Here is a 20,078-nt window from a genome sequence, read left to right as displayed (position 1 = left end):
AGTCTGATCGTAACATAACGCGTTACCACTGTACAGCAACATTTGCCTGTCAGAGGTCACAGTTTTTACCATGTCACCGAAATTTTGTTATAACCAAACGAGAACTCAAACGACACAATCGCATTTATTTACCAGCACAGTATAACCACATGATTACGAATGCAAGAAATACTGATACTGCATTTCAGGTTTACGAAGTTGCCAATGAAGAAATCTTAGATTTTAAGCATTGGTGGTAACCGTTTTACAAGAAATCTTCAGGTAGCATTGTAGACAAAACAGTGAAATTCCAAGTACGTAAATAAAGACACTGTTTATAAAGCAGAATCTCTAGGTTATGTGCAAGCTCATAAGTTTATCAATGGACCAAGAACTGATATTTTTCGATTACTCAAAAGTAATGTCACAAACGTTCCACTGCCAACGTCAAAGACATACGATTGGCAAGTCTCGATCAATCAGAAAAAGATCAACGATTCTTCACAAATCATCAAATGCATACCTGACCAATACAAACAGTTTTATAGGATGGTTTATTCATGGAAAACCACTGACCAAGAAACTGTAGAAGACGAAGATGCAGACGGATAGGACCCTATGTAAAGTCATTCTATTTTGACAACGTATTTTGCTACGTATTTTTTCAGCTGTCTATTGTATTACTTTTCTTGCTGTACGAATAACATGTGCTTTACAAAAAAAAAAAAAAAAAAAAAAAAAAACGAACATTGACAATAACAGTGTCAGAAGCCTAACATGCGTGATAGTTCGGATACATATATCCAAGATTAACATACAGCATTGTATTCAGCATGTATATTTTCATAGCTTTCTATCATAAACTGCACATTACATGCCCTACATACAATTACAATTGCGTCCAACTCTAATTGATTGGAAAAAGGGAATATTTTTTCCATTTTTAAGCTTATCTAACCAACTACAGTGCTGCAATACAAGATTCTTCTTCTTGTCTTAGTGTTTGATAGTTCTTTTACTACAAGTAATCAATTATACACTTTTTGCAACAAATACAAACAACGCCTCGGGAAGGTTTTTTAGCGTTTTTGAGAACTTAGGTCTGATGCACTTATTCCCTTTTTCCAATCAGTGATTCAATTAGAATACAGAAATCAAATAAGTGATAGAACTGAACAAACATAATACATAAGCATGGATAAAATTACATATCTAACAGAAACAGAAAACAAGACAATACATTAAAATGCATTTAAATGGAACAAACTCACTTGAAATCAATTATATTATTATATTATAATATCTCTGAATTATACACTGGTGTGGAAAACCTGAGGATGAACGTAAATTTCGCATATGGTGTCACACTTCAGTGGTATAGACCGGTGAAACTTGAACCATACATAGAGCATAGTGCGACAATATGATACAGGAAACAACAGAAAGGAACACGTAATTGGAACAAAAAATGATGTATTTTTACAAAGGCAATGACTTACACTGAAGTCACTGCGATTCGTGATGTCTGCTCTCCCCCCTTCCCCCCGAACAGTAAAAAGCAGTAAAATGTATGTGATCACCACGGATAGCGAAGCATGCTTTGGAACGTGCTCCAATGCTGCTCACAAAGTTGATAATGAGTTGTTCTGGTATGGAGTTTCATTCCTCCATGAGCGCTGTTGACAACTGCAGGATGGTCATTAGTGCATCTGAATATGCTGCAAGACGTCTCTGTATAGCATCCCACACGTGCTCGATGTATTCAATTTGAGGAAACGAGTTGGTCATTCAATTTGCTGCATATCCCCTTGTTGCACAAGCTCCATCACCTTCGCTGTTGGATGCAGTCGCGCATTATCATCCATAAAATGCAGGTAGTGCCGACTCTAACTGTGAAAAAACGAATGTGAGGAAGGAGTACAGTGTCACAATAATGTTGACCGGTAAGTGTACATTGTTTGAATATTTGGAAATCAATATTCTCACGCAACACTATGTCTCCCCAATCAACCTGGAACACAAAAAATGATCATATTTGACAATATGTCGTCTAGAATCACTACTCAGACTCAATATGCTCTTATCTTAGATGAGAATGAGATCACAATTTTTATCTGTCCAGTGACAGTGGTTGACCACCAACTGTCCTTCACTCAACATTGTCTGTGTTTCGGAATGTTCCTCATGCATGTGATTCAATGCTGTGGGCAATACCAAACTCACGAGCCATTTTGTCCTTTCTCCAGTTTCCCGATGATTCTTTCCCGTGTGAAGTTATCCAAATGTCTTCGAGGCATATTGTTGTAACAGCACCACAATGAAACTTTGACACACACAGTGTATCTTTCCTCTTATTTGATGGCTTCGTGTTAAGGGGTAGACCTAGTCGGCGCTAGGTCATGTCATGCAAGATCTTGCTACACGCATACATGTAGGAGACCTGTGGCAACACACTACAGAACTTTATTCATATCCATCGACTAATCATTTTTTTTTTAACTTTGTCTATCTCGTCCTCAAGTTTTGAACCCTAGTGTAGTGACTTTTAGCAGCTCAATTCTAGTCAGTTATACGTTAGCTGCTCTTATACGACAGTACGGTAATTTCAAGGGTATGTAGTTGGGATTATAAGAAAATAATTGTAACTGAATATTAATGTGGTGAAAAAATGTGTTATAAGCAGAGTTAAAAGTGAACTTGAAAAGGTACGAGGACGCATGACGTCACGCTGTCCTCTGTGCCTATTTTTGTCTTTTCTAATTTTTAGGAAGTGGAGGAACGCAATAGATATTTTCTGAAAGTCACGAAACAACGTCCCTCGCGTTCCCCCTTACTTTCAATCCTAGTTATAAGTACTCAATTACTTACGTTGTTGCAGTTTTCCTCCCATGTGCTGAACAACGAACCAGTGAAGCACTCACATCTTACTGAAAATATAAGAAAAAGTAATAAAAATAACCAACTTGTATAGCTCTCATTTTGGAAAGAATCAATTATTATTTCCATTAGGACGGAAGTAAGAAAATTACAACTTACTGTAGTGAGTGGGAATATATTATTTACAAACTGAACAGGAAACGAGCCGTTTCCAAATTTACCCATGTTATCAGTTCATTGGGACTAGAATATTGATTTGGAAAAAGTTATTATCATAATGGTCTAATGTAGCAGGCGATTGAATTTAATACTCTAGAGTTAGGGTGTCGTAACTGTAAATAGTGTACATGAACTGATTGTAAGTGAAACAAAGAAGTATCAGTATTTCATTTTCAAAAACCTGAAGAGCTGTATGTTTGAAATCATCTTGTAAGATTTCATGCTAAGTTAGATAAGTTTCATACTGTTTTATTGGTTTATTTGTTTTACTTTTTCAATAAATTTACTAATCACTAAGGTTTTCCATGACAAAAAGTACATTTTGAAAGTGGAAGTGAGACGAGAGTAATTCTAAATTCGATTCCGAGACGAGACGAGACGAGAAATTTCTCGAGTCTCGTGGCCAACACAAGGCCACCCAAGTCTTAGATTTGAAATACTGTTTAAGTGTTACATGATACGTAGCATAAAGATTATAAACTGATTAAGCGATTGTATGAACACAGTGCAGTTCATTTATCAACGTTTAAAAATGTGCAAATCGTTACACAATATACTCTAATAATAAATATGGTTTAAATGTTATTAGACAGAATTCATCATAGTCTTCCCGTTGCGTGAATAGATAATGATAACTTCTAGGCGAAAGTAAGAGAGAAAAAGAAACAGCGCTTAAAATATTGTACGTAAACTTACAAAAGGAGAAGAGAAAAATTCAAAACGAGATGACAACAACTTATTTATCTTCTCGTGAGCAACATTACTAATCAAATCTACTTTCTTCCTTTCTCTATTTCATGCCATTCGCTTCACTTCAATCACCGTTCTTTTGTCTTATTAATGTTCCTATTTTCTTTCTGACGTTTTCTAATATCTTCAAATTAACATAATTTGCATTTGATTAGTTTTCAAAAGAAATTAAAATTAAAATTAATATCAGTTATTCCTTCAATCTCATGCCGAAATACTGTCATGCATATGCATATAATGTCCTTCCCTAGCCCCTCTACATAGATATTAATTAACGTTAGTGCGGGAGAACATCCTTGTCGAAGTTCCCTTCCAATTCCTTATCGTACCTTCCTCAAATTCTACATCCATGCCAAAAACTGAAGGGGATATATATTCTTCGTGCTATTGTGCGAGTAATAATCCATATTCGGCCAATATTTACCTAGAAATAAACAACCACAAACAAGGCGAGGCAAGCCTACCTCTGGTTGTAGCGTTCTTTATTTCTTAGTATAGTGTCCTCAACATGGGCGATAACGCCCCCAGGGAGTGTTCTATTTTGTAAAAGACGGGGCTAAAACAAAAAGAAGTGATTGAAAAGAGATAAACTATTTAGATTGTTTTTGAGATTTCATGATCTGTTAAACGTTTTTCTTATTATTGGACGAAAGACATTATGCTCAAAAATTTACTTTCGATCAATGCAACTGTGTACTGTCACCATCATTCTCATCAGGACTACGTACAACCGACCGAAGCGATAACGTTAAACATCCCCATGCCATAAGCGTCGGTGCACCACCGATGGGCAACTAGAGATATCTCGCCAAAAATTGACTTCCGCGCAGCGACGATCCACGGTGTCCCATCTTCCGTTTTGAAAATTATACCACCAGCGGCAGAGACGCGACAAAATGCCAATGAACCACAAAATTACTCCCCCAAAATATGTTAAATCGCCTATATGCGTAATTTGTTTACATTAAGGAGAGTCTGAAAAACACTTAAAAAAGTTAATAAAAAATTTCCGGGGTGGGCGCGAACCACCAACCTTTGGATTACTAGGCTCTTGGTCTTCCGACTTGGCCATAGTTTTATTGTTCATGTGCTTGTCTTTATACAAAAAGTGTACAAGAACCGGACTGACTCCTAGGGTAATACAATACAATATTTCTTACATACAAGAAAAGGAAAATGTAAAGTATAACAATAATCGCTAAAAATAAAAGTAAAAACGAAACGGTAAACCTACATCATGAGTTTTAGCTTTTTTTATATATATATACGAGAAGGAAGGAGATTACTGCAACACCACTTCTAAAAACCTACTAAAATACTGCCTGTCCACTCGGAGGGGGGGAGAACTTTCGGCGAGTGCGTTTTAAAAAATCCAAGTAGGTGCGAGCATCCAGCAAAGGCACATGGCGATGGATATACACAAGTATACACGCCAGTAGAAAAAGCACAGCGTGGTGTTTGGTCTGTGGAAAATAACGAATATCCGGGAACAAAACATAGGATACTGTGAACTGGTGTGGAGGTCGACGACAAATTCGTCCTAAGAAGGACGTGAGACAGTTCCAGATAGCTGGAGCACCCACACACTGATCGTACCGGTGGGATATTGCATCTTCTTTGGCGCATCGAGAACACAGTGGGTCAGGAACACGTTTCAGCTCAAATAAACGAGCGCGCGTAGGCACCAACTGATGCACCACTTGAAACCATTCAACCTGTAGATATGAAGGTAATACCGGAGATATTAGCGCATACCTGTGACCACGTAGTCTGAGGATATCGGTGAGGAATTCGGAGAATAATCTGATCGTTAGGCAACGAAAGAAGGAAGTTATACAAAGTGCGAGAATTGTGTCCCGTAAGGCAGAGAACCACACCACCGTATGTCCAATAACGTATTAGTGAAGTAATGTACGTCGGACAACAATCAGCAAAGTTAATAAACAGGGGGCTCACAGGGAATTCATAACTAGGCCAAAAACATCGTATCCATTGCTGTGTGAAGGATTCGTTAATAGCAACTGCAGCATAGAAATCGAGCATAAACAGAGTTTGACATTTCAATCTGAGATTTACGAGACCCAACCCTCCCTGTGAGCGGGGAAGATAGAGTCCTGCACGTGGAATACGAAAATAGAAGCCACGCCATATATTCCATAGGAATAAAGAGTCAAACCGCTTAGCGAACAATTCCGGTAAGGGGAAAATTCGAGCCCGGTACCACAGCTTGGGTGCAATGAAAATATTGATAAAGCGAATCCGATGAATTAAATGAAGGCGACGGAAACGCTGAGAAAACAAAAGCTGGCGAATTTGTAACAACAACGGGGACCAAATTTCCTCGAAAAGGGGAGTAGGTTGTGACGTAAACGCGATACGTAAGATCTTCAAGGAAGTGACGTGAGGTACACACGGCACCCGAGGCTCGTTAGGAGATAAATGAAAACCATTGAACTGTACTAGGTTAGTTTTCTGTACATTATACTGTAATCCGGAACAAAGTGCAAAACATTACAACACTGCAAAAACCCGCGCCATAAGAACAGGATCCACTCCGGTGATGGTCACGTCATCCGCATACCCGAATATATTTTGACTCAAGAAACGGGAGGGTCCAGGGGGGTGCAGGGTGGCCAACTGTCTAAATAAAGGATCTAATGCGAGTGCAAAAAGTATCATTGACAAAGAACATCCTTGCCTTAATCCACGTTTCAGCGGTATAAGAGGGGACAAGTGTCCGTTAATCTGTATACGGAAATTGGCCGTGGCATATAAATTGTTAATAACTGTGCGGAAGGCTAAAGGAAACCTCTAGGCTTCCAGCACCTACAACAAAAAACTGTGATCTAAACTGTCGTACGCTTTTTCTAAATCTACAGCTAATGCACCCGCAGGAACCAGCCGAAATGAAAATAAGAAAAAATATCGCGCAAAGAGCGAAGAGTATATGAAAGGTTATGCGTAGCATGGATTGAGGCCTGATAAGGACTAATGTAGTGACGGATGATTGGTCGAAGTCGGGTTGTAAGCACATTAGTGAACAACTTAAGATCGACGGGCAATAAAGAAATAGGTCGATAGTACTGAACATAATGCGTTGCGCGGGATTTCGGAATGAGGACTAAGATAGCGGTATTACGACCCACTGCTTCCCCTCGTAACCAAGCATTGAATAAAGTGGTAAGAAAGGTACTGAGGTGAGACTAATACTGTTTATAACACTGGATATTTAATCCGTCTTCTCCGGGAGCACTATGGCCCTTTGTCCGCCTGAGGATTGCGAAAATTTCCTCCGCAATAATGGGATTGATCAATGTCTGACACTCGTCATCCGTGAAATGGTGAGATAACGTGGACAAAAACTCCGGGGCATATGAGTAGTCTATGGGACGCGCACGTGCAAAGTCTGTATAGTAGCGCGTGAACTCTTGTAAAATCTGCGAACAATTAGTAGTAGTAGTGCCATCTCCCAGAATGAGAGAATGAATGGCGGTGGAACGCTGTTGTCGCAAAATCCAATCAATATGATAAATAGTTCTAGTCTCCGCCGGAAAACGATGATAAAAGTCTTCCGACAAATACGCACTAATCGACGTGTGGGAGTAAATAGTTTTCAATCGGTGTTTGATACCGTTAATACAAGCCAGGTTCTCCAGAGAAGGCGGAGCATTCCAAAATTCACAGAGAGCTTGATATAAAAATTCATGTAAATGGTGGTCGTCTTACCTCGCGACACGCCCTTGCCATTGAAAAAACTGCGTAATTTAGGTTTACAATATAAATTCCACCAGGAAATCACAGAGGGGTAGTACCGCTGCATGCTGCACGAATAAGGTAAGCGACGCGAGAATTCCTCTACAACCTGCGGGCGAGACATGATGTCATTATTAATCTTCCAATAGGAAGGGCCCCGGGCCGGTGGTAGCAAGAAAGGCATTTTAAATGCAAGAAAGGCATGCGGCTACTTCAATCGCGGCATGATCGGACAGCGCCACAGGAATTGTATTTTGTTGTATCACCGCAGTGCATAAACTCTCTGAAATGTATGCGCGGTCGATTCTACTCCTCATCGTAGTAGTGCAGTGGGTGAATACATGCTCTGAGTTTGACACAACTAAAGCGTCTTTTAACTTTAGGACACGAATAAGCTCTGACAAAGTAGGACAAGGGGTGGTAGGCGTAAGAGAATCTCGAGGATCAACAATTGCATTGAAATCTCCGGCAATTATACAATGAGGAATTCCCGGAGGAGGTAAGGAAGGAATGGTAGTTGCATAAAATTCGTTCCTCTCTTTTGTACGTGTAAAGCCAGAATAACTATATAATGCTATAAAACAAATGTTCTGAATATAACAACATATAGCCCTTCCTTCAGGGGCTAACACAACACGATCATAACTCAGACCTTTTCGAACCAAAATCGCGACCCCAGTCTCGCGGTTAATAATAGCTTGATAATTGGTAAGAAAAATCAAAGATGTAAGCAGAGAACTTATTTCTTGTAGAAAACAAACGTCTGGTTCTATGAATCGGAACTGATTCTATGAATATTGAGTGATATTAACTTAAATGAATTTACTGTTAACATTATAAAATCACTCAAAAAGAAAACTAAAACAAAAGGAAAAAAGTACTTACAAAGGTGAAAGGGATTCTTTCCCATGAACACTAGTAAAGTGATGCATTTTGATACGAATATTTAACAAACCGAGTGAACTTTCCTGTACGAACACAAAAACTAACACTGCCAAATACAACATCATAACATACAATATGGACGAAACCCTGGAAAGCAGGTGTGAAGGTCAATAGCGAAAAGTAAACACACCACGCCTCAGGGCAGTTGTGAGTCAGATATAGCCCGATGTTTTGATCGTAATTCGCATGTCTCAGCTTGGTCTATCCCTCGTGTAACATCAAGGGCACACTGTTCCTTCTTTCTTGTAGACGTTCGAGTAACTTTCCTTCTTTTTTTGTTGTGAAGAAATATCAGCTTGCACAGAAGTAACAGTATGTTCAGCTGAAGACGGGACATTATGGTCTTGCACTTCACACGAAAACCAGACAGAACTGTTAACATTTCCTGCTCCGACGGACGAGTCAAGTTCCATGACATCCACAGGCGTATTCTGTAAAGGCGGGGGTCTCAGTTTCACTTCAGAATCTTCCATAACTAGGGCATTATTTGTTAGGGATGAATTCACTTGGGGAATTCGTACTAACACAGGAAACTCGTCGGTATCAGTCAAAGAAGGCAAGCCTGAGGAACTCTGAGCGGGGGCCCGGGGGGCAGTGACAGAGAGCGAAGGCGAGCCAGAAGAGGGAAAAGAGCGATGCACTTTGCCAATCTCCTCATGTGTAGAGACGTCTGTTCAGGGGCGGCCGTAGTTGGTTTTGCGTTCTTCAAAGGACACGTGGCAATCGTGTGAAAATTGCTCTGACATCTAAAACAAGTAACAGGCTGCACTTCATAAGACACACTCACCTTACAACCATGCACTATGATACGAGACGGTATATGCTTATGTATTTCCATATGAACAATACGCCCCTGTCTATGCCAGGGGGAAAAGGACCACTTCATAGTTGTTGTTCCACTTTGTGCACTTTACCATAACTTTTAAAATGCTCTTCTAGGAATGATAACGGTAATTTAAGAGGAAAGTCATATATACGCACCAACCGAATGGGGTCATCAGCGGGGACGATCCTTACTGTGCTTGTTTCCCCAGACACATGCGTGAATTCTACAGACGAAGGAGCTGATGATGCGAAATGTTCATAGGATTGTAAATCTTTAAACTTAATATATATGCTATATGATTCCGCATGTAACTGGAGACCACAAATGTTGTCGAAGATACGAGGAAACTTATTTTCCAACCACTGATATACTTGACTAGCATTAGGTTTTACATTTCTATATCTTCGGTCAAATTGAAATTGTAAGTCCTTCTTATATTCCATACTACTACACAGGCCCGTGCTGGCCCACCGGGACACCAGGACGTGTCCCGGTGCGCCCTCCGAAATATCACAGTATAAAGAAAGGTACAACTTTTTAGCAATAAATTCTTACAGTTTTATTGGTAAAGAACCCGTGAAAGGTGCAGTGCGCCCTTTACATTAGGCGCCCTTCCGAGACCACATCAAAGATGAACGATTTTATTTACTCTTCTGGTATAGCACAGTTCTGTACAATAAATACACGCAATTACTGTTGGCGAAGAACCCGTGAAAGACACAGTGCGCCCTTTACATAAGGCGCCCTACGAAACATCACATTTTAGATAAGTGGTTTTAGTTATCCTGTATACTAGCTTTGTTTAATAAATTCGAATACTACTGGTAGTACAGAACCTGTGAAGAATACAAGGCGCCCTTTACATAAGATGCCCTGCGAAATATCCTTATTTTTATTTCATTCTTCTGTATTTCAGTTTTGTATTATAAGTTCATACAGTTGCTATTGGCAGAGAACAGGTAAACAGTATAATCACTTACAAAAATATTATAAAGTTATATAGCTATAAAACGAAACAATGTCATACATCAAGAATAGTTCGGATAGTCAAACGTACGATGCATTTATGTAATACTACACTGACACTAGTCTCTAATTTACGATTTTTACGGCATCGAAGCTTTCACAGTCTTAATATGCATCCATATATCCGAGCATATTCATTTTTCCTGTGTATTTAAAGCAGTGTTCAGATAATCAGTACCTGTTGTATTTCTGAAATATAGCTATATTAATTTCCGTAAAATGTGGTTTTCTGTCACCACAGCACGGCGCGTCCTCAGGTTGTGAATCGAGGAGAAGGTCTCTGGGATGTAGAGGTTAGCTGCGAATATACTGAATAAGCAGCCGCGAACAGACAAGGGGTGATAATCCAGCTTGAGAATTTGGTGTGAGGCTAACAACCTCATCCTGTAAAAAAAAATGTTCAGATAAGTTTGCAGAATCCTCGGATCAGAACTGATAACTTGCCACGAACTTCGCAAAGTAAAATCGACATGAGATTTGGAACATAAAATATAAGAAGTCTCTATAGGGCAGGCGCGTTAAAAATGGTTTAGAAATAGAGGTTGGACCTATTGGGATATCAGGAAGTTAGATGAGAAGGAAATGGAGGAGTCAAGTCGGGAAATTTTACGGTCTTTTACGGGGAAAAAATTAAAAATTACCAACTACAAACAGGGCTTTCCGTTCACAAACAAATACGTAATATCAGCAAATACATAGGTTGAATTTGTACATGATTTTCTTTTACTTCTCTTAAGGGTCGGTTGTGTAATATTATTGTTTTAAATGCACATGCCCCAACAGAAAATAAGGATGGCGATTAAAAAAATACAGTTTTTATGAAAGAATAGAACGGGTATTTGATCATCTTCTGCAATACCATATGAAAATTCTGTTAGGCGGTTTCAATGCGAAGGTAGGACCGGAGGGTATTTTCAAACCGATTATAGGGAATAAATGTTTACATAAGGAAGGTTGTGACAACGGCGTTAGACTCGTGAACTGTGCAATATCCAGAAACCTTATCGTGAAGATTACAAATTCCAACATCGCAACATTCATAAATATACTTGGACTTCATCAGATGAAAAAAAAAACATATTCAAACTGATCATGTTTTAGTAGACAGAAAAGAACAGTCTAGCACAACTGATGTTCGGTCGTTCAGAGGAGTTGATTGTAATAGTAAGAGAGAGACTATCGTTGAATAAAGAAATATTCAATATCTGAAAACGGAGCGTTTTTTTTAAAATAGAGGAGAGTCAGGTGAGAGGGGAGCCAGATTGAAGTGTCGAATAGATTCTCGGTTTTAGAAGCTTCGGAGTGCAGTAGTGTTCAAGATACTTGGTTGAAATTAGAGATAACATTAAAATTTCAGCAGAAGAAATATTGAAGCACGCGGAAATACGTAGGAACAAACCATGGTTCAACCAGGAATGTACTAAAGTAGCAGAGAAGAGAAAACAGAAGAAACTGCGTTGGCTACAAAATCCGAACGAAATAACTACATAAAATTTCATTGTCATCTGGCAGAAAACTTCTAAAACTTTTAGAACAAAGAAACGCGACTTTTGAAAGTTAAAATTAATTAACTTGAAGATAATAGTAAAACAAAAACATTCGGGACATGTATAAATGCATCAAAGAACTTAAGAAAGGCTATCAACTTCGTGCTTATATATTAAAGAAACCTAAAGGAACAGTTCTCACTGATACAGATAGCATCTTAAACAGATGGAAAGATTTCTTTGACGATTTGCTTAACACATAGCCGAAAACTAATGCACGTGGAGAAAGTGAAATGCATGCAGCATAACCATATATTCCAGAACTTAACCAGACAGAAATAGAAACCGCTATTTAAAAAAGTTAAACGCACATCTCCGAATGTAGACGAAATTCTGGTTGACTTAATTTGAGCTGGAGGGGAAAAATTGTAGAGCAAGATACACAAACTCATTCTCATTATCTGGAACAAGGAGGAATTACCACAGAGTGAAGAGAATCAATCATTTGTTCCAGTTCAGAAGATAAGCAACAAAACAGATGTAATAATTATCGAGGCATTTCTCTTCTGTCAACATCCAATAAATCCTCTTAAACATTGTATTAGCAAGATTGACTCCATACGCAGATGAAATTATTGGAGATTATCAGAACGGATTTAGGTAAAATCGATCAACTATCGACCAGATATTTACCATTCGACTAATACTTGAAAAGAAATGAAAGAATACAACATCCTGGCATATCAATTATTGACTTTAGACTCTGGTAGGAGGGAAACATTGTACAACATGCTTACAGAATTTGCAATACCAAAAAAGGTAGATTAATAAAGATATGTTTAAATAAATCCCAAAGTAAGGTTCGAGTAGAGAAATTCTTGTTCACGAGCTTTCACGCTGAGAATGACCTGAAACAAGGAGATGCGTTGTCGTCATTATTAGTTACTTTGTTCTGGAGAACACGATAAGGAAAATCAAAGACAGCAATCAGGTCCTAGAGCTGAACTGTATTTGCCAGGTTATGGCGTATGCTGATGATGTAAATTTAAGGTAATGATAGTATAATAGAAAGGAATGCAGAAATCTTAATTAACGCTTGCAGGGATATAGGCTTAAAAGTAAATGCAGAGAAAACTAAATAAATGGAAGTTTGTCGGGATCGTAATACTGCATTTTATGGATGCGTTAAAATTCCAAATAATATTTTCTTTCGACAAAGTGGATACTTTCAAATATCTAGGATCATTATAAACAGACCAACACCACAATCACTAAAAATTTAACGTCAACTGAAAGCAGGGATTTCGTGCTATTATTCAGTTAAAAATCTTTTGTTGTCACTAATTCTGTTGAGGAATTTGTAGCTCAAAATATAAAACGATAATAACCCTTATTGTGCTGTATGGTTGCGAAACATGGTCACTGACTCTGAGGGAAAATCGCAGACTGAAAGTATTTGAAAACAAGATTCTTAAACCAATATTTGAACTCCAAAAGAACGGGAATGGGGAAAGGCGGAAACTTTATAGGGAGGAACTGCATAATTTTATACCGTTTACCAAACATTGTTAGGGTCATCAAGTCTAGGAGGCTCAAATGGTCAGTTTATGTAGCCAGAATAGAAGAAATTAAAAACGATTTCGAAGTTCTAACTGGAAATCCAAATAGGAAAATGGCCGTTAGGAAGACCGAGGCGCAGATGGGAGGACAATATTAAAATGGTTCTCGCAGAGATTAAAATGTAAAGTAGAAACTGGGTTCAGTTTTCTAAGGACAGAAATCAAAGGAGAGCTTTTGTAAGCGCGGAATGAGCCTGCTGCGTCGATAGGCGTGCTATATTAAGTTGTTGATACATTTAGCTTCTTTTTATTTGACAGAAATGTTACCGGTATTACAGGAACTAAAAAGTTTTTCTGTAGTAAAGAGGATTTCGATTCGAAATTAAAATGGCACCCATACTTTCTTTGAGAGTCTCTCTCTCTCTCTCTCCCTATATATATATATATATATATATATATATATATATATATATATATATATATTCCCGTTTGTATGGGCGCCGTTTTAGAAGACTTGTCCACCGCCCTTAATAGTATCCCAGCACGGCCCTGCTACTACATGCTATTAAACTGCAAAACACTGTACACACAGGGCGAAATTCACCGAGCACACAAAAGCACAAAACTTGTGGAAGAAGCACGAGTCTTTTCAACTAACGTATGAGTAGCGATATCAGGCACTCAAATGGGATCAACACTTCTCACGATGTGAACAGCTCGAGACGACGAGCTCAACTGGCCACGGAGGCGATGAAGAAAAAGTCGCTTGTAGAGGCATAAATCTTTGAGGTATTTTTAATTTGGCTGATCAGAGTGCTCCTGTAACCATGTATATTCGACGATAACCGTTTGAGATCAGATAAAGTCCGTTCGCCATGTAATTTTGTAACAAAATGGTCCGTGTCTATTTAATTTATTTTGTGGTTCTCCCATATTCACTTTCGAGTGATCGGTTACAGTTGTCATCTAAATTCATACAATTATACGCACTGATCTCAAGATTTTTCACTTCATGATGTAGAGCCAGGGGTTACTCCTGTCCCCCTAGCTCACTTTAGGAACAATTCGTCAGGAAAAAAATAATATATAATAATAACCGCATCATATGACTGGCGATAGTTCGTGTTGGTCCCTTCGCGATTCTCCGCGACAAATCGAAGAAGCGCGGACCAAAATTAAGTCCTCGCTGCCACGCGGTGGTAACTTCAACACTTCGAGTCTAGATATTTATTTCGACACGACGAAACCCTGCCGCCAGTGGCACACTAGCGGCAGTCCTTCGACACGTCGATATAGCGACGATCTACATTTACCGGTAAGTTGGCCACTAGGTGTTGGCGACGTTTACGGTGTGGGGATAAGTTCGATCACAAGGAATCTATTTCTACACATGTGATGGAAAAAATAGAAGCAATAAATATCTTTCTGCAAATCTATTACAGTTTTAGGTTATTAATTGTCTAATTTTGGCCGTATATTGGCCGGTAATGACATCCAAGCGACGTTCAATGTTGTTAGAAATGCAACAAGGCATCATACGATGCGTTGTCGCCATTATTATTATTCAATTTTATTTTAGAATACGCTATATGAAAAATAGTAACTATGGTCTACAGCTGAATGGTACTTACCAGACGATCGTTTCCTTCATGATGATGATCTAATAGGGAAGAAAGAATTGGAGAGGATTTATTAAGCGCCTGCAGAAACATTAATTTAGAAGTAAATGCACAGAAACCTACATACATGAAAATTCAAAATAAATATAATGCTGCAAATTATAGATATTACGTTAAAATATCAAGTAATGCCTTCAAACTGGATACCTTGAAATATCTAAGATCAAACTAAAACCATATCCCTGAAGAAATTACATGCCAACTGAAAACAGGAAATTCATGTTGTCATTTAGTTAAAGTTCTTTTGTCTTCAGAATTTATGTGTAAGATTTTGAAGCTTAAAATATATCAAACTAATATGTCTATTATGCTGTACGCTTGCGCAACATAGTTGCTTTGTCTGAGATAAATATCAAATGAAAATATTTAAAATATGCGTAATTCTGATTCGAATATTCAAACCCATAAGAGAGAGGGGATGAAGGAATGGTAGGAACGTCATATTGACGAATTATATAGTTTATTTTATACCGTTTACCTAACATTGTTAGGGTCAATAAAACTAAGAGGTTCAAGTGTACTAGCCATGTAACTATAATGGAAACAGTAAGAGCTTATTCGGAAATAAGAACACATTATTAAAAAGAGTCTGACATAAATAGAATAAAAAGTAGAAACTAAACCAATTTCACTAAGGATCAAAGTCAGGGATGAATGCGGAATTAAACCTTCTGGTTCGATATATCATAGAGCTATTTCTTTCCTAGTACTTTCAATGATCGGTATATGAAAAGTTTGCTTTCTCCTCTCATAAAACCATAATTTTCAACAGATGCCATAACTGCTATAACATTATTACTCTCTAAATCAAATATTTACAGTTTTTTTCTAGCACATAATCTATTCTTTTAATTCACGAGCACAATGGAAATTTTTTAACACATTCAATACTTAAAGACATAATGAAACATCCATCTATAAGAGAATAAAGAAGCCTTTAGTTCACAACATTTCCTCATTACGATTCTCAACTAAAATACAAAATCGTATCAGGCTATCTTTATTATATGCAACCCTCAAAACATTTTCGCATTATCGGTTATATAATCATCTAGGCGCCTTAATTATAGTACATATTCATACTCAATATTATATATGCACGACGTCTCGGTCTCTCAGTCACGTTTATTCCCAATCGTTTACACTCAGGCTAATAGCTATCGCCAGTGCCGCTGCTTTCCTTCCGCCTGAGGCTAAGAGAAGTCTCTAGAGCAGCGTTTCCCAACCGGTGTGCCACGGCACACTGGTGTGCCGTGAATGGGCCGCTGGTGTGCCGCGAGGAAATCGAAACAAATTATTAATCTGTGGCAATCAATTGCAAGACAAAGGAAAAATGTATATTTGTATTTCACATTATTATGAACCTCTACTATGAATCTACAACTTTAAGTTTCATACCGTGTTACTTTTCTGTACATTTTTAATGTTGAAAAAAATATTTGTTATCATTGTTACGACTATTATTGCTTCTTTATTGCTGCAGACTATTTCGTAACTTGAAATTTTAAAATATCATTCAATCCTTTCGACAAAGCAAACATGCATCCAAATAACCTGCATTTGTGTTTTACAACTAAAAGAGATTTGTTTGTTCGTTCGTTATTTAGTCATCTTTCTTCTTAGTGAAAAGTTGGATACAGTTTTCGAAAAAGAAAGCTTAGTTTTAAAAACCTGAGTCCAATATTTCATTACAATTGTTTTCTATTTTTAAGTTAGAATGAAAAATAAGCATAATGACTTACCACGGGGAAGAACCAGCGATTGAGCTTTCTTCTTTGTGAGAAGGAGATCAGTAATCACAGAAAAAAATACCACGGTATTATATATATTTACAAAGAATAATAACTATGTGTGCGCCGCGAGAATTCAAGTTACACCCATAGTGTGCCGCAAGTTGAAAAAGGTTGGGAAACGCTGCTCTAGAGTAAATCAATTTAAGGACTTATATCGTTCAAAGTGGTATGCTTATTAGAAATCGAATGATTCAATTTGTACATACGGCTAATCCTTATAATAAGTACACTCATCCCACTAGTAGATGTCGCTATTTGTGCATCCGATAACTGTTCCTATCTCTTGTATTGTCAAAGAAAAATGTCACTACCTACACTGTTTAGATGATGCCAAAATTTTCCCTAACTTGGACTACTTGCTATTACACATATATACTTTACTAGTCTACTCTTTCAGATACAAAGTCGTTAAATTTCCAGCGAAGAACAATATTGTGGGTTTTATCAGCATTGAAAAGAAACATCCTCCAAAACGTAATGAACTTAGTTGATACAAAACAACTTATTATTCTCAACTAATTTCGTCCGACTCAGCATGCTGTATTATGTAATCAGTTAGAGAGAAAATTGATTGCGTATACAGAATTTCAATAAAGAGAATTATCCGTTAGGTGTATTGTATCATGCTACAATTACTTCTACATTATCCGCACCTATAATATGTTTCTCTCTTGATGAAATGTTTGATACCTAAACTTCAATTTGTCGCCCATAAAAGAGTAAATAGTACTGTTCATGAAAATAAGTGGACTTTGCTTCAAAACGTCTTCATTCCAACTGCATTTGGTTTCCTATTAAGCAACATTATATATGTGCTTTTTCCCCATCATTATTGTTTCTTACTATCATAAATTATTTATAAAAATTCGGTTTCAATCTATTCTTTTACCCTAGATAGTTACCTCATATTAGTTGAACACACTACATAATACGTGAAACAAAGTAAGCTTTTCCTAATTAAAAGTGTTTTCAAGAAAACGTCTTGGTCTGTGCTAACACTTCTATGTACGTTTACATTCATGCTACTGATTTTCGTTGTCCTCTATTGTTTAATCTATAATGTTGATTTACAGGCACCGTGTGCGCCTTTGGTGCACGGGTACAAAGTTCAATTCCCGGTGGGGTCATAAGATTGGAATTCTCTGTCTCGCATAACCTCGGTGTTGAAAACAAGGCGTTAAAGCGTAAACAAGTTGTAGTCAAATATGTCTATAGGCCGTTGCGGAGTATGCTTTCCGCATAAAAGATCCTCAGTCCGATTCCCGTTTGGTGTTCATGTGATTGGCATTCTCTATCTCGTACAGGCTTGTATAGCCTCTGTGCTACAAAGTGTTCTAAACTTCATGCAATTTATACTGAAATGCATCAAAAGTGTGCCGAGTTGGTCGGAAGACCTTCTAAAACGAGAAAATCTGTGCACTAAGAAAAGAGGTGACGACTTTCAATAATCTTAATCGCGGTATCCGGGTACCAGCATTAGTCCTGGAACTTCGTCAAACTTTGTATTTAGTCAAAATAGAGGCACAAGTGGGAGATTGGAAGAAGACAACGTTACGCACTACAATGCGTTCAATTAGGGACATATTTAAAGAAGAGTACTTTGGTGGTGTACAGAGATTTAGTTTAGAAGGTTAAAGAAAAGAAGGCTTTGAGTAATTAGAATATGAACAAAATCCCCTGCGTCGTCTTTTTGAGAATGTCAAGAGTAAACTACCTGGATAGATTTTCCTTTAAAAAAAAATAAATAAAATGACAACATTACATTGTAAGGTTATTAATGAAATATTGATTTATGGAACATAAACAAAATTGTTAGAGCCGTTATCAAAAACATCTTTTTGTTATTTCCACTATCCACACGAAACTATCTTGAATTTTGTGAAAGGGAAAAATTCGAAAAGAAAATCTAAAGCATCTTATTCAACAAGTAGCAGATTCAAGTGTACATTGCGTGAAGGAGTTTTGTTCGTATATTTTCTCAATTAATATTGAAACCGAAAATGGTAGTAGATTTCTACCACTTCGGATTTAGTAGAGATTAGAGTCGAGACTAAATATATTCTTGGTACACTAAAATGATTACAAAAAACCTCTTGACGCTATTTTCTACCGTTTTTACTCTATGGCAATCAACGTTAAAATAATTATAATCGAAAGATCATTAGGATTATAAGTAACACTTTTTTTTCAGAACTCTCTCAATCACATCAGCGTATATATATGTTAGTTGTGTTAAAACGGTGTAACAATCATTATCAATCCATTCTCTCGTATTAAATTTAGATAGAGGGATATTTTTAAACATTTGGTAATAGTCCTAATACAATCTAGAGTTTTGATTATTAGTTAGTTTGTGTTCAGAGATGCACCGACTGAGGTGGTCCAAGAGTCTGGATCTCAAAGAACTTTTAATTTTTAAGAAAATTAACAAACTTTCAGGTAGCAAATACACAAAATTATTTGCATTTTGTAGACTACTCCGAAAAATCTTCGGATCCAAAAGATAAATCTTTGGTACGCCACTCCTTTTGTTTACATTGTTGTCAAAATCAAACCTGGTTAATGTTATACTCACGAGAGTTTTATTGTATATCGACTTTTATGTTTCAATTGCACTTGTCAAAATACATCTTAGGTATATATCTTAGTTGTGTCATGTACTTATTTGATAAAATATGCCATTAATTAAAATTGAAACTTTGTTCAGTATTCATCCACACTCAATTAGTTATTATTTCACCATTTTTCGTTAATATTCACAAGGAGATTACAGATATTGAAGAAATTTGTAACTATAACAATTATTTGAAGAAATTTTGTCCATTACAGCTTTCTACTCTTCTATTATTATTTAGGTAGAGCCATCTAAATATTGTTTGCTTACACTTACGAAATTTCTAGAACCGGCCCTGCTCAGACTTAATTTGATCTCATCTGAGAAGAGAATACGATTCCACTGCTCTTCGGTCCACTCCTGATCTTGACACCACCGCCAATGGACTGCCGCCGCTATGCAATCTACATGCTATTATGGAGCGTGGGATTGGGTGCCTTGCAGTCCTCTTAGATGTGTTTGCAAATGCACTTGCTGTTTGACATCTGTCCCTTCTTACCTGTTTTGCAATGTAGCGTCGTCTTCTGCAGCGGTTGACCATGGTCAACCATTATCCTTCTTTCGCACATCA

At 37.5% G+C, this 20,078-nt stretch overlaps 1 protein-coding gene across 1 annotated transcript in view; it reads right to left on the bottom strand.

The window, feature by feature from the left end:
- Window positions 1-20,078, bottom strand: part of LOC145662855 (uncharacterized) — a 426,736-nt gene that overhangs the window by 10,940 nt on the left and 395,718 nt on the right. Inside the window, exons 21-22 of the mRNA XM_081728788.1 lie at window positions 15,053-15,081; window positions 2,848-2,906 (exon numbers count right to left, since the gene is read on the bottom strand). Of these exons, the coding sequence (XP_081584914.1) occupies window positions 2,897-2,906; window positions 15,053-15,081 (39 nt within the window). The 3' untranslated portion in view covers window positions 2,848-2,896. The remainder of the gene's footprint in view (window positions 1-2,847; window positions 2,907-15,052; window positions 15,082-20,078) is intronic.

Source organism: Thermobia domestica, chromosome 10 (assembly GCF_964235325.1).
Source record: "Thermobia domestica chromosome 10, izTheDome1.hap1.1, whole genome shotgun sequence".
NCBI lineage: Eukaryota > Metazoa > Arthropoda > Insecta > Zygentoma > Lepismatidae > Thermobia > Thermobia domestica.
This window is presented reverse-complemented; position numbering and strand designations above follow the sequence as displayed.